Source organism: Dromaius novaehollandiae, chromosome W (genome assembly GCF_036370855.1).
Source record: "Dromaius novaehollandiae isolate bDroNov1 chromosome W, bDroNov1.hap1, whole genome shotgun sequence".
Taxonomy (NCBI): Eukaryota; Metazoa; Chordata; class Aves; order Casuariiformes; family Dromaiidae; genus Dromaius; species Dromaius novaehollandiae.
In genome coordinates, this window is record NC_088130.1 from 11,789,471 (window position 1) to 11,814,109 (window position 24,639).

At 38.7% G+C, this 24,639-nt stretch overlaps 1 protein-coding gene across 1 annotated transcript in view; it reads right to left on the reverse strand.

Moving 5' to 3' along the window:
- Nucleotides 1-24,639, reverse strand: part of LOC112983247 (proprotein convertase subtilisin/kexin type 5) — a 245,032-nt gene that overhangs the window by 62,870 nt on the left and 157,523 nt on the right. Inside the window, exons 13-17 of the mRNA XM_064500309.1 lie at nucleotides 15,225-15,361; nucleotides 7,240-7,383; nucleotides 4,304-4,406; nucleotides 3,564-3,757; nucleotides 1,958-2,042 (exon numbers count right to left, since the gene is read on the reverse strand). Of these exons, the coding sequence (XP_064356379.1) occupies nucleotides 1,958-2,042; nucleotides 3,564-3,757; nucleotides 4,304-4,406; nucleotides 7,240-7,383; nucleotides 15,225-15,361 (663 nt within the window). The remainder of the gene's footprint in view (nucleotides 1-1,957; nucleotides 2,043-3,563; nucleotides 3,758-4,303; nucleotides 4,407-7,239; nucleotides 7,384-15,224; nucleotides 15,362-24,639) is intronic.

Genomic DNA, 24,639 nt, shown 5'->3' on the forward strand with positions numbered 1-24,639 from the left:
GTTAAAAAGACCCTGCTCTAGGCACCTTATAAGCTAGGGCTCCTCTGACATGTTTGCCATCTTCTGTGGAATGCCAGCTTTCACCCAACTCAGCCGTTTCTCTAAAAATGCCCTGCAGCTCTAGGGAGTGCCACCCAAAGTGGGTATTCATCCTGTTTTACAGATTGGAGCAGTAAAAGTTGTGTGTGCTCAGCACCACTGGAAATTTTCAAGAGCGCATATGGTCCCAGCACGGAAAAAAAAATGCTTAAATTAATAATTCAACAGATGTAGCAACACCTGCCTGCTTATTATTTTTCCTCAGTCACACATTCAAAGTGCTTTACAAAGCAGGTAGCATTATCATGTTTTTACAGACAGGAAAACTAATCATTCGCCAAAGTTCAGTTAATGGACCCATACCAGGATCAGAACTCAAACCCAGGTCTCCCAAGTCTCACCCAGTGCTCTGCTCGTAGAGGAACGACAAGAAAACGCAGCACGTGCTGAACAACTGGGGAGTATGAAATGCGTGCACAGCTCCATTTATTTGTCACACCCATGCAGATGGTGCTTGTTCAAAATGTTACCAAAAGCCATCTCAGCCTGCTAATATTGTCCAAGAACACATGAAATTTGGGATCTTTTCTTTTTTTTCCTCTCAGTTTCTCTTCTCACAAAGATCAGGCTTGTCTCCTTTCTTCAAACTACTGCTTGTGTTAATTGACAGGGAAATACATAAACTTATTTCCTGAGTAATAAATAAAATTTGGACATAATTCTTTTTTACAGACTGTGTCCTATAAAGTTACAAAGTTGTAATCTTGGGTCTTCTGATATATTTTGTCTATTATAGGAACTTTTAAACTGCTACTTTACTAATCTGATTTCAGAGATACACAAAGGGCCATACTATGTCTGTTAAAGTTCTCCAAAATCTTAATATGGACTGAAAATTTAATTACAGGGGAAAAAAGGGAAGTAAATACTCCTATTTCACAGAGGGTTTAAACAGACCAATGTTCTGATCCAATCCTATGCTTTCCTTCCCATTTAACCATACTTACTCTTTAAAGGGTCACTTTTAAAAAAACCAGACATATGTGTAATAAGAATTGTTCAGGCACATAAAAAAAACCTAAATGCAACATACAAAGAAATAAAAGTTCCTCTACCAAATGTAAAGGAATCTAGCTATCGACGTCCTGGAAACAAACAACATTCAGCTTTTACTAACTGAAAGACGAAAATCCACTTTGACAGACGGTAAAAGCCCAGTGTTAAACATTCATAGAACATCCATATTCTGAAAGAAGAACCCCTGCAGATACTGAACGCTAACTTCATATTCGTTGTGGCATAAAGCCAGCGCACGGCCCTTTACAAATTTTATAAGATTTTTGACCTTTGCCACTTGGATCAAAAGGTCATTCATTCATAAGGGAGCTTGAAATGTGTACTGCTGCTTTGTGGATTTTACCTATCAGTTTCAAGCATGATTAAGTCCCCCCACCAAGAAAAAATACCCACTGCTGTTTAATATATGCGCACACTGTATCGTAATAGAATTGAGCCTGAGGTACCTGAGATAAGTGAATGATTGGATGTACGAGGAGACACAATAAAGATAAGAAAATAGTTTCCAACTATCACAGGAATGAATCGGAAGGATTAATACAATTCACCAGCTCTACTGCTAAAATAATCCTTGATGGCTGCACTATAGGTCACAAAAACTGAAGAAGCCAGCTTTCCATATGACTCTGGCTTTTATTTTACCTGAAATGAAAGGTCTTCTAAAAATCCACTGTTAGCCAAAATGGCACATAGAGGCACAAGAAAATACTTAAACAGCAATGAAACACATGAAATGAGGGCTACTCGAGGTTAAATAGCTATGTAACTTTCTTCCTTGTATACCCACTGACTCATAAGCCTCTTCAACTATTGTGTTCAGTGACATCCATCATTTCCTTACCTGAGGCCATGTTTGCATTCTGTGCAGATTTGGAATTCAACACAGGTCTTACAGTTTTCACTGCATTTTCGGCAAACTATCTTACCTACAAAGGAAAAAAAGAAAACAGCCCAGAAAAGCCTGGTCAGCTATATTTAATAAAATTATATGGATATACTATTACATGATTTCTTGCTTTTCTAGCTTGACATCAGGAATGGAAACAGAAAACTAGACTAAAACAGCTAATAGCTAAAATAGCTAAATTCCGCCTATCATCAGCTTTTTCATCAAACCTCACATGGCTTAAACTATTTCTAAACCTTTGAAGGAATAGGTGTACCCTTAGAAAAAGAACATGCTTCGAGGTTGTATAAAAGTCTTCATAAATATGTTGAATTTATATTAACAATTTATATTATGGACTTAAACAGTCTTTTCAAATAGCAGGGGTATACAGTGCTGAATGCAACACGTTCCAGTGACCCTCTTGCAATTTACTTCTTATGCCTTCCATACAAGTGGCCTCTCCTGTCTTACCTCATCTGGCATTCAAGGACACACCTGCATGAACACTTCTGATCTTAACAAAGTCAAGACATAAACTACTTAACATCTGCCTTTTAATCTCAAAAAGTCCCTCCTTGAAGGGAGATCCCTCTGTCTTCATACCTCCTACCTTTTGAGATGCAGTGCTGTGTACCTCTCTGAGAAGAAAAAAATGACATTCCCATTTAATCCTAAATTTTTATCTATCCATCTCAACTGGGTGGAAGGGAATTCCCCTCACTGTAGTTTTCAGACAGTGAAAATAGAAAACTAAGAGTAGCAGCTGCTCTTACTAATCCTCAAAAATGAACACAAAGCTTCATGGTACAGAAAGCAAAAGGTAAGGTATCCAGTTGAACAAAGTTCTTGAGCACATATTTATCTTTTAAGCATGTGCCTAAAGCTAACTGAAGTCAGTGGAGTTTAAGCACATGCTTGAATGTATGTCTGAGTATTTTTACTAGTCAAAGCTCATACTTAAGCATGGGTGCTCTACTTTGCAATCACAGGAGTAAACTGAAGCCAGGTGTCTCACATGGCAGAGAATTACTGCTCCTGGGTCATCACATCACTGCAAGTACTTAAGTCTGTCAGAAACATAATTATAAACACTTTTTTACACTCGAGGAGCCTATTTTTCCTTAGAGCACAAGCTCAGTGCCTGTGCAGGATCTCTTGGCTGTTTCTTCTATGTGTGTAGGGTCACGGTGGTGCCATGGCATTCGGGTTTGGGGGAAGAGGGAACGCTTCATGTTCAGAATTAGGGTGCTGCCCATCCCTGTCTGGAGTAGCGATAACCTGCTCTGTCCTGCAACTGATTTGTCCTTGCACTGCGCTCGCTGTGCTGCTGTTACTCTTAGCCACAAGCAGAAAAGACATCCTACTGCAAAGTATGATTTTTAAAAGCTATCTATCAAAGCAGATTCCTAGATTAATTTTTGAGGAGATTCTTAATCGCAATTGGCAGTGGAGTAGGATAAGAGATAAATGCATGAACATATGCTTCCCCTGGTTGCAAGTATTCCAGCAACCCCCAAGATCAAATTCCCATAATAAAGAAACAATACGAAATACTAACTCTTATCGAGGTAAAACCCATCTGGGCAGCTGGTAATACAGCTATTGGTTACTTCATTCAGGTAGTAGCCAGATTTACAGGTCATGCACTGATCACTGTGGCCTCCAACACAGGTTTCACAATTGGGTGAGCATTTTTTACAGCGTTTCTTGTCTGCATTGTAGTGACCAGGCGGGCAGTTTGAAACACAGATCCTGCAGAGAGCAGTGAAGAGAAGGTAGAGTTGTTAATGAAATAATAACCTGTCACCACGTTCCTGCACCATGACTGCAAAGCAGAAGTATTTCTCAGCATTGCTGTTTTTCTAATGATCACCTGTGTACTGAAATGCGACCCTCCCAAGCACTAAATCAAGCTGCCTCTCCTTGTCTTCTTTTTCTTTCCCAACAGTATATGCTGTCTCACTGGCAAACCCTTGTCAGGCAGTCATGTGGTATCATTTTTAACCATCTACATCTCTTCCTATCTTGTTCAAACTCAATCACAGAAGCTGTAATAGCTATCAGTTATATATATAGCCATCTTATGAAAAAATAATCAAGAGACAGGGAAATAATCAGAGAAGGGTGTTTGAAGCCTGTACTTTATATTCTGATTAGCTAGGTTTTTTCTCACTCCTAAGAAAATTTGTCTAATTCAGAGGAAAATAAATTATCCACGACTGCAGCAAAGAGAAGAGAAAGGAATTTAAGACATACACTGAGGAGTCCATGAAGTCAAGATTTTCTACTCGGTCTTACCGTGTGTTATTCTTAGATTTGTAGTAGTAGTGCAGACAGTCGGTACAGTGATCTGGTCCTGGCCCATCACACCCTACTTTACTGCATTCTGCATTGCAAGGACCTATAATAAAACCAAAAATCCAAGAGGAAAATTAACACTTCCCATCTGGTACTGAGTATCTTTTAAAACACAATATTTTAATGTGGAATTCAATTACTCTGTTTACCTATGTGATCTGAAGCCCAAATAGTAATTTGGCTCCACTGAAAAGAGAAGGGTTTAGCAATTTTTTAGCAAGCATGGTATCCACTATAAAACCTATCAGAAACTATTTCTGACTCCAGACAGATTCTTTCCTCATGAGTTAGAAATCATTTTGAATTTTATTCAGCGGCTACTCTGGTTACTGAGTGGGTGACAACTGGTTTAGGTGGCTACAACAACCCACAAGCACCAGCCCTCAGGGCCCTGACTCACCTGCCTCTGTGCTGTTACACGCTGCAAAAGCCCTGGGTAACACTTGCTGATTAGCAAATCTTCCATTTCACCAGACCCTCATCTTTACAGTTTTCAGATAGGTCCTTGCAGCTAAAGGAGGAGAGGTCTGTTGATTGCTGCCTTTATATATGGGAACAGGGCATATGGGTAAACTTGTAACTTGCTGCTCTGAAATTCCCCTGAACATCAGGTAAGCCTGTAGTAAAGTGATTTTGTTCATGCAACAAAAGCTGAAGAAGTGAGTGACCTTTACAGCAGAGATGTAAGTTACACACATTGTAGGTATTATAGCATATATGCAAGCTGAGATAGGTAAGCATCTTTGGGTAATTCATATAGCTCCCTAGAGCTGGGATCCACTCTTTTACATTAACCCTCGACCCTGCTCTTCACTGTACCTACAATAAAAGACCAAGGCTCTGAATGCTTCTCCTGCCCCTGTAACTTCTGCTGTCCTATCTTTTCCCTCTTCTTTCCCTCCTAAAGTGTGGTGGCGATGACCAAAATGGACACCAGAGAAAGACCGCTAGCTAGTCCATGCCTGAATGCATCTCTTCCTTTGAAATATTTTCTTTTCCTTCCAAAAGTTTGGTCTCCCATTCCTGGGCTCTACAATGTGTCACAGAACTGACGAGGTAAAGTAAATTTCATTTCCCACTCCTCTTCAAGTGTTTTTTTTCCTGTTACTTGTGATTTTTTTGTGTGATGATGACATCCATTGCATTATTTAATTAGATAACATTCTTGGCTTCAGTTTTAAGTGTTTTCTCCCTATTACAAGACCCCTCAAAATATAATGGTAAAACTCTACAAATCACATTTCAGGACAATTCATAACAAACTATGTTTCAGTAACAAAACTGAAGTCAGCTCATTTTGGTGACCCGTAATGTCTAAACATTGTACTTGGACAGAGGTGAATGATGAGATTGAAGAGAGGAATGCCTGGAGTAGAAAATACCTCGCCAACCCTGTAAGATTCAGGTGACTGCCTCGAGGGACCTCATCACAGCGGCTCACAATAAAATTTTGGACAAGCTTTTGGAATGTGCATGCACGACAATGGACAGATCTCGGCATACTTTTTCTCTACATATTTGTGTCTGAAAAGGGGAAACATATGCCTTTGACTCATGTGAGCCATTGCTTAATCAGTCTGTGGATCTTTATTCACTTTATGGAAAACTGAGTCATTGTCAATTGCACTGGAAAAATGAATGAGCTACAGTGTTTTATAATATCTACTGGTAATGCCATCAAGAATTGCTAATGGCTTAAACATGACTGATACCTAAAGAAGACTTTTAAACATTCATTGTCCAGCACTGGTGTCCATGCTATCTGTGTAGCAGGAGGAGAAAACATAGACAAGCAGTCTCTTGTCTATTCAGATGCCTCTCTGATAGTGTTTCATCACCTACCGAAATAAGGAATTAAGGAGTTCTCAATCTAAAATAGGCACTGGGGGTCTGATGTGCTGTAGCAGGAGATGGTAATAAAAGAAACTTAAGATTCAACAGTCCTAACCATCTAAAGAAAGCTCCTGGCACTGCTGGAATACATGTGGGAAACTGCCAACTCGACTCACTCTGCAGCACCAAAAATCTAGTTCTATTAAAATCTAATGTAAATAATGAAAAACTTCTACAGGGATCAATGGAAAACAGCATGTATATATAAGATAATGTTATTCATATATACATATATACACACACACACACAAACATATACACGCACATGTATAAAAAGCAGTGCATTCTTCATAGCACCTTAACTGTACATTAAGAATATATAACTTCTATGCTTATAAACTAATGACAAAAATGCATATGTAACTTTAATTTATTAAACAAATAATTCTGATCTCAAATTAAGAAACCGTTTCACTGAACTTCCACCACTCCCACCCCTGTATGGGAAAATCCTCATGTAATTTTATTTTGAGTAGGCGTCCTGTCAGCACCTTGTTTTAGCCTCATAATATTAATTTTCATATGTATAATTACTATAAATCCTGCATAATTAGTATCAGTTGTGCCACTGAAATCCTAACTAATTAAATGAAATACAAATATTACTTTGTTCTTCTAGTCAGAGAAGATTAACTATCGGTGTTGTTTCTATTTCACTAATTTTAGTTATTTATCCGTAATTTTCTTTCTGGTAACTTTCAATACCATCTCATTGTTTCCCCAACAAGGAAGGCCACAGATCCTGCTGCGGGGTCAGAATCCTAGTCTTGAATTAATGCAAAAACACCAAGAGACACAAAATGTAGAAGAGGGAACATGTCAAATAAGCAAGTCAGAGTCTGGATAATGTCTGACCATATCATTGACAATAAAAGTCCTATGAAAGAAACATTTTATACATGCAGAGTTTGAAGTCACTCCTTCAACCTACTGTGTGTTCAGTAAATACACAGAGTAAATGAATGATAGTTCAAAGTACGCACCTGAATAGTCATCTGTTCCATAATCTTCTGTAGGGTCTTCAACCGGACTAGAGCGCACTCGTTCCACTTTTGGAAAATCATTTCTTGGTGAGTAAGGTTGGATGGATGTTCCATACAGTACTAAGGACCATTCTTTCAATTTGCCTAGAAGTTAAATATTTAAAATCTAGCTTTAGAAATCGCTTCCTATTTTCTGTCTTACAAAAAGATATCACTAGTAAACACGACTTCGTGAGTAGGTATGGAAGACTTCGCGTTTCATCTAAGTGTCTTTAGTTTAATATAGACAGCGCAAACTTTATTTGTTTGGATTTTCACACTGTATTTTATTCTGCTCCACCCTCTTATAGGTCTACTAAAGGTCTGCACCACAAGTTGAACTCAATATAAACAATAAACAAAAAAAAGTCTGGTCATAAAGCTATTCAGAAAATTTTTATGGAGTTCAACAAGGTGAGTTTTTGCTCCAGATTTCACTTTTCCTCAGAACATTAATTATCCAGTTTTTATTATTTGAGATCTCTTAGCTAACTAGCTACATATTCAGAATTCTGACTTAATAAAGGGGTTACGTTTGGGTTAATACTCAAGAGTATTTTTCATTGGCTTACAGGATACATCTTGATTAACACAAAAAAAATTATTTCAAAATCTCCCTGGTAGTATGTCAATGTCCCCTCCCAAAACAGCATAACTTCTTATTCACTTGGCCTATTTATCTGGCAGATACATTACTACATTGTCTGAGTTCGTCACCATTATTTTGTTCTCTCAGCACTTGAGTGAAGAAAGAAAAAATTGTCTGCTTGCCTGAATCTTACTTTTTTGGCAAGTTTTTTGTGGAAGAATGGAAAGATAAATGTGTATCAAGTCATCAGTTCAGGCTGTCAGGACAAGAGGTGTGAACTTGCAGCCTCCACCTCCATGTCTTTACTCCCCAGTGAATTAATTCTGTGAAAGAACAAAAGGATTCAGGCCTCAAATAACGCTTAAGGTAATGATGCATGAAAAATACATCCCTGCTTGAGAAGGTGGAAAGCAAGTTTGGTCTTATCCTGTGCTCTTGATTCTATTTATCCATGTTGAAGCAGCAAGTTGTACATGTCAATCTCTCATCCGCAGAGACAGGGAAGAGGGGAGCTGGGAGCATTTCTTTTCTAAATTTGAAAGATCCTATTTTTGGAGGCTGTTCTGTGGTTAAAACACTCTTCCCTTGAACTACTGATTTAGAAAAAATGCAATCCAGGGAAGCCTCCCCACAGGAAAATCACTTAATATGCTTCCTGTAAAACTAAGTTCAATGCCACTCAATAACTTGTTGCTTGGGCTTTTTCGACCTGTGCAAGCAAATTGCTTTGACCTTTATTAGAATCCAGTTTTTCTTCTGTATTTTCCCAATGTCATCTGGTATCCTCTGCAGACAGGACCAAAGCTGAACATTCTCCCTCTGGTTTTACATTCGTCTGCCAAGCATTAAGCAACCAACCAAAGCCACGGATTTCACTGAGGAATGACAGCTATCTGACAGATGATAACCCAATTCTTCTAAACTGCTTTATATATAAATATATATATATATATAATATATATATATTATATTTATATATTATATATTATATATTTTTATATATATATATATATAAAACTGCTATCTCACTGTCTCTGCCAATCCAATTTAATCTTTATTTGATAGAAATTTCTACACTGTATATGAAACCTTCTCTGTTCTATACTCAATTTTAAAGACGAGTATAGGCAAGACTACGTCATACAACAGTTGTTTCGCACAGTAATTTCCAACTTCTTGTAGCCAAAAAAAAGCATTGCTTTTAAAGAGACTTTCAACCTTGATTTTAAAAAGTAATTGATGAAGAACCTACCTCACCTCTTGCCAAACAGCTGGCTAATTACCTTGGCTGTCAAACTCTACGTACCTTATTTTCTATTTGTCTTTTCCTAGGTCTAGCTCACAGCCATGAACCTCTTTAGTCCCCACTAGATTAAAAAAAAAAACCAAATCACATCTTTTCTTCTTGTATAGACACTTAGGGATCAAGTCACCTCTCAATGTTCTTTAAAGTGATTCAGCTGGGTTCTTAAAGGCACTTTCCTTTTAGCAAAAGAGTTATACAAGGAGGTCATGTTTAACTACACAAGCAGTCATCTCTATAGCCTTTTCAAAGCTACAGCTTCTCTGCATACAATCTCTGTCCTTTTTGTGATTTAACCCACTTCTACAGCATACTGACCACAACATATTGGATGCAATCAAAAAATGTGTTTTGCTAAGTTAGCCAGACCTTTCCATCCTCCTCATTATTTTGCTCCAATGATCACAAAACTTTCCAAGTGTCAATTTTACATTTCTTCCAGAACACTGGCACAAATATTGAATACTAGAAAGTAATATCTGCAAGGACCCACTATCAGGCAAAGGTGCTCCTCAAGCACAGCATACTGTTGTGTATGGACTTCACACACATGGAAGGGCTTGTACCAACATACCTGCAGGAAGGATTGGAGCCCTAAAAGTATATCTAATGCAACAGGGCAGCGAGGGGAATAATGCAGGGTCTCTCAGGAGATTAGTTTCCTTTTAAGAATGGTTCAGTAAATAGAGAGAAAATTCATGTGACTTGCCAGCAAATAAATGAAGTCTGCCTCAAGGCACAATGAAAATATTTCAATAAATAAGTATATATACATACACACACACATTTATAATGAATAAACAAAGTGTGCACATTTGAGCCAAAATCTTTCTATCCCCATTTTTGGCTGATTCCATCATGTAGTTTGGCTAGAATAATCCCTTACCCTGCTTGTATTTAGTACATAACAGAGGTCCCACATTGTATGTATAGGAGAAAGGGTATATCGCAGCGTTTCACAGCAAGCACATGTCCGCCTCCATAAACTGTACAGAATTAAATGCAGAAATCACAGGCACTATTTTTATGAACTGGACCCTGCATTTCTTTACGGGTAACAGATGTGGCATTACCTTGCCAATGCTGGAGTATGATGACATGTTGGCTCTTTGTTCTCAGTTTGATTACAGGAAAACTGCAGCTCTTAATTATAAGACTTTTCAATAGCTAAACAACTATGCGCACACACAGAAACAAGAAACAGGCATGATGGTGATATCAGTGTGATAAACTGCAGACTACGGTGATAAAGTGGAGAGGCACTGTAAATCGTATTTAAGCACCCTTTGCTTACTTCACATTCTGTTCAGCGCAGAGACTAACCCTAACATGCCCAAACGGCTGAGTTTATCCACTACTGATATACGGCAGGCGTTTCAAATTGTTCTGGGCAGAAATGTTACGGGACAGCTTCCATCACGAGGCACGCGCTACCCTAGAAACCTGGGGGACGTCACTACAGAGGATACAACGAACCAGGGCCCGAATTCACAGCTGGATTGCATCTTTTGAAATACAAGTGCATGTTAAAAACTAACGAGTCTAAAACAGTGTTTCACACTCAGGTTAAAAGATAGTAAAGAATACATTTTCCAGCAGGATTCTTTCAGCACAGTAGCTTCCTCCACCGCCCTCGGCCAGGCAGATCTTCCTATCTCCTGGTCTTACCACCCCTTTTCCCCCAGAGTTTAGGCTTTCCTCCTCAAGGAGCAAAGAAATCAGTCCCATAAGATTAGCTGCTGTAGCGCTGGGAAGAGTATATATGAAGTATTGAAATCAGTAAATCAATAAGACTACATGGCTACTCATAGTAAAAAAAAAGAGTTTGCAGGAACAGGCTTTAAAGTGCAAAGCTGGAAATGTAGCTGGTCTCTTTTAGACTGTCCTGATGACATAAAAGGGCTGTAAACGATGTCTGGAGGATAGCCCAGGTGGACAGCTTCCAAAATGGCTCCGTGCGAGCTCTTTTCTAAGCTTTAATACAGGGAGCATGCCAGGGCAGGGAAAAGAGGGGAATAGCTGAAATGTGTTGCTCTCTGGCTATCTTTCCTCCCTCTTGGATGAACCACTGGGTGCCGGTATTGTAGAGAACCGGTACTAAATGCGGTTTTGTCTCGACATTGCCGCTGCACCGCCATTTCCCGGCATTGAACATCCTGCCTCGAAAAAAGAAAAAAAAACCATCTTCTCCACAGTTTAGAGGTAAACAACCTCATGCGCCTGCGCAGGGACCAAAAGGTGCGAAAAAGACCAGAAGAAGGCTTCTAGGGGGACAGCACGTCTGGCACGAACCGCACGTACACATTTGCGATCTGCGCATGAGCGGGAGACCCCTATATAAGAAGCACGCGCTCTCTGACGGGGCGGGGGCCTCGATGAAGCTTGCGACAATTGATGATCTCGAATGGAGTCAGCGGAACATCATCGGACTCGGAGTGGCAGTAGCTAGTTTCTTCTCCTCTTTTCCAACTTTCTCTATCTTTTCCCCTTCGCTTTTCCCCACCTTTCCTCCCCACTTCGTGGAAAATAAAGGTAAAAGGTTGTACGATATTTGACCGGTTTTAGCATCTTAATCTCATCCTTGGGATCGTAACAAAACTCTCCCGATATTGGATCGGGACAGGTATACACAGTGGTGAAGGGCTGCCCCAGCTTGTCCTTCAAGCCAGAGAAGCTTCTGGCTCCTTCAAAAATAGCACGTATAAGACAGAGTTGAAAATCACTGATTTTTGTGTCTCTTTTTTTTCTTCAATAATCTGATAAAATTTAAATTGTGTAGTTTTTGTGTAGCACCTCTCCTCTATCAAATTCAAAAGCACTGAAAATTCTCTGGACACACAAGAAAGAACTATATAGTTTTGCCCATAGTTTATGGCTGCTCTCCCTGATACATTTAATGATGACCCCTATTACTGTACTGGAAACACTGCTCTGCTCAGCATTAACTGGGACAATTAATATCATTAGCTAAGAACCTGTCAGCAGTGTAAAACCATGGTGAGAAATGATCAGTGTGGATAAAATGAAGTGAAAACTGAAACACTGGCAGTACTCCTATTTTACTTCAGACCTCCAGAGGATGATAATCAAGATTTTCAAAATGCTGTGCTTAATGTTAGCCTCCTGAGTATGCAGCTAACATTTAAATAATACTGACCACCCTGGAGTTACCACAGACGTATATAAACAACATAAGAAGTTGTTTGCTGCTTAGCAATTTTGGAAATCACACTGCTTATTTAGGTGTTCAGTAGGGACTTACGGGCCTCTTTTTACATGCCAGGCTTTAACAACTTTGTCTTATGACTGCAGGTTTAGTCTCTTAAAAGGGAAGATTCAGGTAATGCAGATGCAGTCAACCAAGACAGGTAACGAGCAAAGTTGATTACATATATTCATTTCTTTCTGGAAAAAATGTGTATATATATGTATATACATATACACCTAAATACATAAATACATATAAATATATGTATACATATAAAAGCAGAGACATTGCCTGTCTGGCCATCTGCTGTACTAAACAGAACATAATTCAGCCACCTAATGAAGAGCAGAAATAAAGGACTAAAATTCTCATTCAAGTTAATACCATTGATTTCAACAGCAGTTGGGTGAGGCTGCTCTATGATTTGGACTTTCAGAACAGAAAATCATCTCAGAAGCATAAAATCAGCACTTCCATTTTGTCATAATATTGAAATGAGAGGGCATATTTTAGTCCAAACAAAACTGTACAAACTCAGTTGAGTTTGGCCTATATACCGCTTGGAATAGGGAGGAAACAGGATCACCGGACAACTCCATGTTCACACATTAGAATTCCTAGTGTGCCTTGGCTTCCTCTAAATCACTGTGAAAATAGTCCTACTGAGTCTGCAAGCTTTAAGAGGGAATGGGACAAGCCTCCCAGGGCTGTTAATTCCTTTGAGAGAGAGACATTTACCTTGAATAGGTAAATGGCACATAGCTTTCATTTCAGTCTAACTAATTTAACAAATTGAATTTCAATCAAGAGGAAGAAAAAGCATTCCCTTCTATGGAGAACATCTCCACAGCTGCTGGCAGAAATATTTCTGGGCCCTTCTTTGACAAAGTCGAATCGAAATAATTAACTTTCTTCTAGAATGGCCAACTATATGCACATATTCTCTTGTGCTAACTTTTCTTACTTTAAACATATAGTTTTTAAGCACATTATTTAGCATTTTAGCCAAAGTTTCTTTATTTGTGCCTTTTCATGTACTAGAAACAATAAAAGTACTTATTATATTTAGTGAGGGTCATTCAAATAGTTTTAGTGACTCTCACTAACCTATTCATTCAGAAATAAGCTTACTTAAAAATCCCCTGTTGTTACGCTCACAAAGATATGTTTTTGTGGCTTCAAATTCTTTATTTTGAGTTAACATCTGTATCTTAAAATGCAGAATTGCTTTTTAGCAAATCGATTAGAAAATCCTGACTGTTCCATGAGTTTACTTGGCTGCCTGAGGTGTAACGTATCTTGTAGTTTATTGAATTATAAACCAATATTCTACTGGCATTGTTATGGCAATCCTAACCATACTTTATAGCAGAACTCATTTTTAGATGGCTGAAAGTAGTAATCAGCTAGATTTGGCACTTCCAATGCAATATTATAGCTTGCGGACATGCTGTCCAATCAAATATATTAAGATTAATAATTTAGCTTTAGTGATAAATAATTTCCAATACATTAGTAGTATTCAGCTCTTTAACAAACAAAGGGATTAAAGCTCTTTAATCTATATTCCTTGTTGATGTAATATATCCCCTTTCCTTATTTTTATTTAAGGAAATCTTTATGGAAATTGAATGGTGGTTTCTTAGGGTTTCCACCTATTTTGATGCGAGGCCCCAAGGGAAGGACTGTGTTCAGTATTCATGCATAACAGTGGTATTTTTTTCTGTGTATAGTATCTCTATTTCAAAGTGGGTCTCAAGGCTGAAATTTTCAGGAGGCCTGAAAGGAATTATACGCTCATCTCTCATAACCAGCAGATAGGAGTAAGCACCCACTCCCGTGAGCCTCTTTGAAAGCCCTCGCCTCAACCTCCGTTTCCTTTGAGGTGCTCATACTGAAATTTGTGAATGAAACTGAACTGGGCAGTGGGAATTAAAAACAGGAGAATGTCTGCAGCCTCAGAAATTCTTCCTAAGAGCATAGTTCATAAGCGGACAAATATGCGGTCTGGCCGCTTTACCTATATGCTAAGGAGCCCAATGCAACCTATCCGTGTAGCAAGCCACAGATTTCTCCCTTCTGTATAAATGGATTTCCTAGTTATGCAAACACTGATAAATGCCACTGTTTTCCTTATGGGTAGGACAAAAAATACAAAGCAAAGAGGAACGACATGGAAATAAATTCCTAGGCCCTATAGCAGCTATGAGAGTCACTGGCAACTTGAATACAATAGAATAGCTCTGGGCTGTGCTAACTTATGCTGAAGACCTGTCTGACAAAACTATATTCAACATCCAAGAAAACAGATGCCTATATATTATAACTTCTCTCAAACGTGACACTTGCAGTGTCATGCAGTTTTGTGTCTTTCTCCTGGAAAACTCCACCTACTAAAAATTTGCCTGTGTTTGTTCAAAGCACTGACTCTTGGTAACCTGCCAAATGGTACAGGAGTCTGTCTCTGCCTGAAGAACTCACAAGTCTGGTATGATCCAGCTCTGCATGGCCAAAATCACTTCTTTCTTACACTTTGAGACAACTTTGAAGGTGAGAAAGTGCGCAGCGTACCCCTGAGAAGGTGAACTTCTCCATGAAAACCAGAAATAAGTTCAGGATAAAAAAGAGCTACCAGTCTTAAATGACAAATAACAGCAACATAAAAATGAGGAGTGCATTGATAACTGTAATTAAGAATAACGCATAGCTCTTTATATCTCTGTCTTCACATTAAACCAATGAGATGTCAGAGGTGTAAACAAAAGATGGAAGATAGTCGAAGCAATGTTAGCAGCCTCAAGCATCCTTTGGACTCCACCGAAATCAAAGACAGGCCAGAGTCATACCTGGAGTCTTGAAATTTCTCAGCTGAGAAGGAGTGTCACAGATTTCCAAGATCCAGTCACCTGCTGCTTTTTCACTCCAGCAATGAGTAGTCATAAACTCCCAGTTTTTAAATCCTTCCATGGAATGATCAAATAACCTAAAATAAATCAAGACATTTGTGTAAGTGTACCACTTTATTAGTGGAGCTAAGCCTCCAAGTCTGCAGGCTCTGACATGATATACCAATTAGCCAGTCTATTCATCTACGCCTTTACAAAATATTAATCATGATGGTTTTCCAGCACATATTTCAAATACATTTACCAGTTGTTGGGTTATCTTTTTTTTTTTTTGATGGAGAAGATCCTTTGCATGTTGTCATTTGTCATAATGTGAAAGAGAAGGCAAAGAGGATTCATTGTAAATAAAAATTGCTAATAGGGTTTAATAGAAAGCCTGTGTCTCGGGAAAAGTGCATAGAATATAGCATATCCTTTGCTTTAAAAGCACGATGTAAACACCAACAACTATCTTTAAGTTGAGAAAGTTACACTTACTTTTGATTTTGGATTGAAGTACTGAAAAGGGATTTTAAGAAAATAAAAGTATTAAGTGACTGAGACAACAAGAGCAACTCAATACATGTGATTCCTCGTGAGGAAATCAAATATATCTGAGACTTTGGTCTCGAACCTGAAATGACCAAGGTATCACTCTATTCAAACACTTGATAGGATTGAGTTTGGGTAAAACTGAGAGACTAATGGCATCTGATGATTTCATCTTGCTAACAATATTACCATAATTTAATTACTTAGGTTTTGGGTGAAGAGGTTGGAGCTCAGGCCTGGTTTACAGTAATTTCTAGTACGGGGGGCCCAGTTCAGAGGCTGCAATGTGATGCTGATGGTGTGGAGGAAGGGGAAGGAGGACTGGCCGGAGATTTTATTGCCTAAAACTGGAATTTATTAATGAGATTTTGGAAAGACACAAGAGAACTTGCACTTTTATTCAGTGCTCACAGTGTGTTGCCTGCTACCCCAAAGCTATTGATGGGAGGTGCACTCTAATAGAGACTGCTGCCTCTAATAAAAATGGCACAGCTCAGCTTTAAAAGATATATATATATATATATACACACATATAGTTTTAGATCTCCCTCTCTCTCACAGAAAGGCAGAATGAGAACTACTACATTTATCACCATTTTAATTTGCTCTTTATGTGTGGAAATTCCACTGGTGACAGCTACGCTTAAAATATTTTTCATAAAAACATGATTTGTACAGTAGAAAATCCAGTGGACTTAGAACATGTCCATAAAATGGAAAGCAACCTAGTGTACGAATACAAAAATACTCTAATCTACCTTAAAAATTTATTTTACACTCACTTGATTCTTTATTGTTATTTTCCAAGCACATTTCAAGCTTTTTTCTCCAATGGTTGTGAAATTCAGCGTGCAAACATTGGGCAAAGAGGATAGTTTTGTAGCAACATGAGTATGTGTCAGGTTCTGCTGAAAATGCTCACATGAGATGCGGATAAAAGGCCACTTTTCTTGTCGAAAGCTTTGGTCAGTCAGAGGCCTGGGGCCAAGAACTGGATGGACCTACGTATCCACAACTCACTTCAGTAGGACACAGATGCGTGGACTGCTTATAGCATTTGGCTTATAGCTGATTTTCTCTCTTTCATTTGTGTAACCTTCTATCATTGGGTATGAATGTCTACAATGTTACTCTTATTTACTAGTGTTGATAACATTTATTGAAAATACATTTAAAATAGGCTGCATTTTCACTGATAATTGGGTGGGATTTTCTTCTGGTGCAGTTTCGTAGATAGAATTACGCCACCAGAATTGGCCTGTTTCATGTCACTGTTAAATCAGTTGTGTGAATATAACAAATTTCACAAACACACAGCACACATCATTTATTGAAAGGTAGAAATTATCTAACTAGTTATTACCCAGTTTTTGCATGTGAGTATGTCATTATGTAGGTTATTTCCATTATGTAGGTTATTTCAGTCAAATTGTCATACAGTGTTTTGCTGATAACTGATGTATTACTTTTTAAACACACTGTCAATCAGTCAAGGCAGCAGTATTCCTTTTTGCCGTTACAGCAACTGAATTATATAGCATTACATAAATACCATGCAATTATATTTGAAATTCTATATTCATTGGGCTTGCATTCACATACATAGAAACACCAGTTACTGCTTATTTTTACTGGAATTAGTCTGACATTTCCCACAGTATCCTGTGTTTAAAGGTGTTTATATGCCATGTTTTGATATTTTAAAATGCTGTCAGATTTCTATTTTAATCTTGCATTATTCTTTTAAGTCATTTTGGGAGGAAAAACCAAAAATCCCTTATGACTTGGCCTTAGATATACAAAAACACCTCTACCTAAAATACGCTATGCCTTAAAATGTAAGCTTTCAAATTGCCAACATTTATGGGGGTAGGGGAAAACATAGTAATATTATTTCACAGGAAATGGACCAGTTTTTGGAAAGAAAACTTCCCAAAACTTTTTTTGGGACAGATTTAATTTTATAAAGTAAGATTTAAATTGGAATTTTTTACTGTATGAATTAAATTTCTACAAATGATCCCACAAATGAGCCAAAAAGCTACAGACTTAGAAGAACAGTTAAGAAAAAAAAAAGTTTAAGGTTAGAAAGATACCGACTGAGGTTATCTGTATGTGCCTGTTGTACGTACTCAACAGTCCAAGTATTTTCATGTTGCTCTGCTCAAGCACTAAACTCTCAAATCAAAGAACCGGTGAGGTGGTACATACATTTCCCCTTCAGGGGTGTTGAGTGAAAGGATGAAATGATCGAAATAGTTGCAGAAAAGTTCTGGCATACTTTTCCTTATTCAGAAAGATGTACATACAAAATAGGATCTTTTAAGGAAGATTGAGCCACTCCAGGTGGTTAATTGATTTTGTTATTTGTCAGATTGATGCCAAATCAAATTTCATATTAAGGACACATTTATACGCAGCTTATCATGGATTAGCAAATTATTAGTATATGGTCTGATAAATTGTTAGTTGACCATTACAGATCATTATAGATTAAAATTGTTTAGCAAGATGCCTAGAATAATCTGATAATTTTTATGACCATGCTTATGTATATCTGCCACACCAACACTAATGCACATAACATGCTTTTAACTACTAGAGCGACAATGACTGACTCTTTGTAATATTTGTTAACATAACCACAATAGAAAGCCAGATCTGTTATTCAATCACTCAGGCGACCTTTGTTAATAACATCACCTTCAAGATAGGCTGGCTATGCCTATCTGCATCCAGAGAGGCTAATTTTGGGCTGCTGCTTACTATGAATAGCAATACATCTAAAAATAATGATTTTCTCTCTCTGAGTAATTTTATGACATATTCCTCGCCTGCCATATGTAGGTCTATATGAGAATACATATGCTTACAGAGCGTAGACCAAAATATTTCCTTAAAATAAGTTCAAGTTGTCAAAACGTCTTGGTCTCTTCTACTGTCATCATCTCAGCCTAGAAATTGTATCCCCTTTCTGTTTAAGAATTTAACTTGAAGCAGAAATATTCATCTGTAATCAAATTTTAGAAGCAGAGGAAGACAAGTATCTGCTTTCAGTGGATTCCACAATTGGGAACATAAGGCTAGTCTCTCACAATTAGATCTGCTAGCATTAAGAAAAATGCAAGTGTTTTAGATTTTTAGGAAACATCTCTAAGTTCCTAAATGCACAGAAAAAAGATTTTGCTTTAATTGGTGAAACAAACCCCTTTTAGGTGAGCAAAAGCAGTTGGGGTGGAGCTTCCATTTGGTAAAACCACAATCAGCCATCACAAATAAAAAAGAGTAAGTGTATCAAAGGAAATTTTTTATTATCTTTTTTTTTTTTTTTGTCCCAGAAGGTGCAGTTGAACCCAACTGACAGCCATGCTCTGCACATTGAGCTGACTGCACCAGGAGCCAGGAAATGTGCAACCTGCCGGTGACTTGTGGTTGGGGCTGGGAGCACTGGAAGCAGCTAGCAAGAGATGCTGATTTGTGCCCCATTGCAGCAGTCTTTGGTTCTGACATGCTCCAGCCTACTAAATTAGTGGCCCGACAGGCGTGAAGTCTTTGCCTGCTGGGCTAATGAGCCCCAAGACTTAAAGTGAGCTGGTGTTTTGAGCAGAGCAGAGCACCCTCCCAAGCCATGCACCTGCAAGCACTTGGGTCAGCTGGTCTCCTTGGAGCAGCTCTTCTCTGCAGGGTTGCTCCAACCACCTGTCAGCAGGAAAACGTAACCTGAGAGCAACCACAGACAGCCCGAACTGATTTAATCAATGCATTCAGCCAGGCCCACCTGCACTCAAGTATTCAGGAGAGGAATGCTCCCGTGAAATGGTTTGTGGGGAGATAGGTACTTCAGAAGCGTTCTCCCCTATATGGCAGGGAAGATCTCTTAAACCTCTGGAGGTGGGATTTAAAGAAAATGTATTTAAAAGTTATGTATATGCATCTATTTTTAAAAATGCCTTTTGGATTTGGTTATCACAGTTAATTTTATGAAGCAATGCAGATCTCAGTTTGAGCTCAACCTGAGCATGAAAAATTTGCTTGGAGGAGAATAGCATGAGCAGTAAGGCACAGGGCCCAAGAGCCTGAACTAGTGTTAAGTGCAGCAACCATCAACTTTGAATACAGAGAGCTTGTCCTCAAGGACTATGCATACTAGCATGAAATGATCTGTCTTCACCCAAAGGCATGTCAGGCTGATGAGCTCCACACACCGCACTGGTCAGCCAGCTGTGTGGTTGATGGCAGTAGTCATCTTCTTTAAAGCTGCACTTTTTTTCCTCCTGAATTTGTAGTAAATCTTCAGGAATCTCACTCTAAACAGGCATAAATCCTAATGCAAGAGCATGAATGAACATGGTGCTATACATACACACTTTTTCTAACCATCAGTCATTTAGGTCTGAAAAGGGATCTCTGATTCAGGTAAAGGCAGCAGCGGAGACTGACTGTTCTGCACCCAGTCAAATTCATTCCTGCCACAACTCTATGCAATAAGTGTTATTATAGTAAGAGTGAGCTGGGCCTCGTTTTTATAAAGCTAGAAAAAGACCCACTCGTCCTCGCCATAGTACCTGGGGCAAACTTATCTTCAAAAGCAAAAATCCTGGGTGTTCTTCCTATTGTCTGTTTTACACAGCTCCTCTCTTTCTTTTTAGATCAATACAAAACCCATAATCTGAGACATTTAGCTGGATCCTAAATTTGTCTTTATCCATTTATCTTCACTCTGACTTCTACTATGGAAAATTAATTCAAACTTTGAATTATGGATGCCAACTTTCCACTACAATTCAGCCTGAAGTATTGAATTCTAAAAGCCAATACATACCTATTCTGCACATCTGCCTGATTAATTCTTTACTAGTCTCAGTCCTCAAAGGAAGGCATGTGTCATTCTAGATCTCAGATATATTGCACTTCATTCTTTTTCTACATTTATCTTTGAGCATCTTCCAGGATTGATTTTAGAGTTACATGGAGGATAGTGTCAGTTACATGCATTCATTTACTCTCCTGCACATAAACCTGGTTTTGGTCTTTCCTGCAGAGCTGGGAAAATCAACAATAACTTTTCCTCTTTGATATAAAAAATTGTTTACCAGTTTGTTTTTGATGCTATGTCTCCAGTATCCCCAGTGCTCCTCACTCTATCTAATGCTAATATTGACAGGATCTAACAAAAGAAGTACTCAATCCCTTTTAGAGGTACTGACATTGCAATTGCAGGAGTGCAAAGAATGGGTGGTAGAAGGAAGGGTAGTGGGATGTCTGTTCAGGAAAAGAAAAGACAAAGACAAGTGAGGAACAAAATGAAACATAGAAGTTCGATTTGAGAGAAACAGTTCTCCAAGAACTGCTTCATCCTGTGGACACAGCACAAGCACAGGATTATTGTTTGCTCATCCTGGATTTAATAATGTCACCATAGGGTAATTTTCACAGTTACCTGTGACACAGGTAACTCACAAGTAACACACAGACTCACAACAAAGGTTGGCCCCATCCTTTTCTTTTTACCCCTAAAATGTCATTTTTGTTGTTGGAGTCTAATGTGCAAACTGTAATAAAAAAAATCAGAATCCAGAAATCAAAATATTCTCCTATAAAGAAACATTTTCCTCTACTTCTGATCATCTAGAATTTTTATGAAGTGATCTGGGAAGTGAGATTAGATGAGAACATCTCACTTTTGATGTAAGAGTTTTCCAGAGAGGAGGACATTATTAAGATTTACTGATTATCAAAGATTTCATTACAAAAAAAGATGGTTTTGAAAACACTTCCTTTTGTTGCTGAACAGAGGTATTATTAATGTCAGTGCCATGTAAGCATAGGAAGCTAGCTAGTGGCCTGGAAACTTGCCACCACGTGGTTAAAAAATTTCAGTTACGCAGTTCGAATGGCAGCAGCTGCTTTAAATTTAAAGGGCAAGATTTAAACAAGCCGTAACTTTGGCGGGAGACAAACGAGTCCCAAGTTTGCCTCTTCTATCCTCTTTCTATTTAGCTGTTCCTCCATGGCCCCCTGTATTGAGTGTCTGTTAGAACAGATCTTGGTATGTCTCAAAATACTCTGAAACGTATGCTGCCAAATCCAATGGCCAACTGTTTTTAAAAGGGGGATACTGTTCCCCTTTGGACTTAACTGTAGTCATTTTGACTGACTAAGCCTCATCCTCACACCGGCCAGCACTTTCCAAGCCTGTATTTTCCTCTGTTGCAGTACATCCAATGTAATCATGTTTAGTGCTTTCCAAACAACAAAGCAGATGTTCCCTGTAATGCAGTTTTTGAAGAATGCACATGAGGCTCAAGCCAGTGACAGCGTAATCCACCAAATGCCTGCAAAGGAATCCACACCGCCTCTGACTAACAAGTTTTCTTACTGAAGTCATTTTAGGGGATGCCAACATTAAGAACAAAATATGCAGAAAAAAGGCCAGATATTGCCTGCGAGACCTACTTGTCAGTGCACCAGAAACTATACAATGACTCTTCTTCCAGAATCGGTGGAGAAGAACTGCACATGTGTAAAATATACCTTTTTGCACTTCAAGACATTTTACCAGCAAACTGGTTCAAATTAAACCCAGATGAGTAATGGTAAAGCAATGAGGTTTTCCCTGGGTTCAGTAAAAACAGCTGGTATTGCTGCTATTAATCATGTACGTGTGCATTAAAAGGTCTTGTATGTCTGAGAAAAGCATCTTGGTCAGGTAGTAGCAATGTACAGCAGCCTCTGGGACCTTTGACTAAAGAAAAAAAAAAACCCAGACCATTTGCCTACAAGACATCCCTGCATGCTACTTGTACTTGAATGCCTTTATTCGGATACCCTCATGATTAATACTTTAAAATGCCTCAAAACCAAAGAAATTCTCATGTTAGTGATTAACAACTCTCGCACTCTGGTTTTCATATTATAGCACGATGCTAAAAAATATACTTCCGACAACACTCAGTACACTAATTCCAAGAGCACTAAGCTGTAAGATTTCCTACAGAAAGTCTAAATAAAACAAGTCTTGAAATATTGTTTTGAAAATTGTTGTGTCCACGTACATCGCTTTATCCTAAGAAAGGGCTTGTGGAGGCTCTAGTATATCTCACACCGAGATTTTTGCAAAATTCATTTATTCCTTAATATTAGTACCCCAGCGCGGTAAGTTGGCATCAGCCAAATGTGACTGACAAGTCCGTATCTCTCTGAAGCTTGCACAGGGAAGGAATTCCTGGTGTGACCATGTGAGTATTTGCTCTTTCATGAATAATCTGTTTTTGGAAAATGGTAAAACACTAAAAGGCATTTCAGGTTTCTTAGTTTTCTGGGTATCCTTCTACCAGTACAGGATAAGAAGCAGCTGAACATCTCATATTTTAATACATACATTTGCTTTTTCTCTCTACCGCTGGCACAGAAAACAATTACTTTTTAAGGAACAGAGGTTACAAAGAGACTGATTGAATTAAACTTTGTACCTTTTCCACATACCAGTCATCACCAGAGGTGAACTGTGAATACTGGAATGTCTCTATCTCCCACTTGCTGTGAGTCAACTGCAAGACATGAAAGGCTAGAGCCAGAAGTTAGCTGTGTTAAGACCACTGGGTTTACACGAGCTTGTTTTGTTTGGATACCTAGTGGAGGACTTTTAGATTTCTTCATTTTGAAGCATGGAAGAACTGCTGCATGAAAACAGAACAGAAAACTAAGGAAGGATTCCTTCAGAGAGAAAACAAAAGCCCGATTCATAACTGTTTAGAGGGTAGGTGTCTGCCTGTGGTTAGCAATGGGTAAGTCCTTTGCTCAGTGCAGCAGGAAGATAGGTAGATGTGTGTGCACATACGTTTTATCTACAAGGCACTGACAACACTGGTAATGAAATACAGGACATATCTTAAAGGGGCAAAAACTCCAGGAAAACTTTCTATCCATTTAATGTGTTAATGTCTGTGTCTTGAAGAATATTTTCAGAATATGTTCCTTTTCTTTGAAATTAACCTCATCTCTAATGAAAACGTGGGTTTATCCTTCAATTGGAACAAAATTCATTTGAGCTCCCCCTGTCTCTGTAACAGGTCCTTCCTCTCGAGAGGAGAGGTAGGTCCTGCCACCACTGGGGGAGAGGTAGGCATGCAAGTCTCCAGGGCTAGTCAGCCAGTATCACCAAGGCTGGCTGGGGGAACGTGGATGGTGAGGCAGGCCAGTCCAACTTCATTAAACGCTTTGAAAACTAGGGCTGGGGATATAAACTTTGGTGAAGGCTTGAGCTAGAAAGCAGAAGAGTTGTCACAACATAGATGAGACACATGTAGCTTTTTCTGCCGGTGAGACATACTGCACTAATGTCAACTTTTGTGTGGGAGCCCACTCACTGCCCAGCAGAATTGCAATCATCTAAACCTACTAGTCACCATGGCAAAAACATTCTTTATCATACTATGGCCCCTGCAGGAAGAATTGTTGTCTAGCCAGCTGGAGAAGTACGAAAGCATTGCTTCTCACTGTAACTATTTGCACATTTGGAACTGGGATGGAGTTTGAGGAGGTTTCTCATCAACTGTAGATCTTGATTGTTGATTTAGCATTATGTATGCAAGAGGAGTGCTGATGGTTTCTTCAAAGATTTCTTACACTCCACCAAGGAAACAGGAATACCATTGGGCAGTCTTTCAATTTGCTGAGGACAAATGCTAATGATGTACCTCATCTCTAAGGCCTAAAATTGCATTAATGTTAGAAATGCATTGGATAAAGAGATACTTGTCTGAATCCAATTTGGAAAAAAAAAAGAAACTTCACGTGGTCTCAGCTTCTGCAAGAACATAAT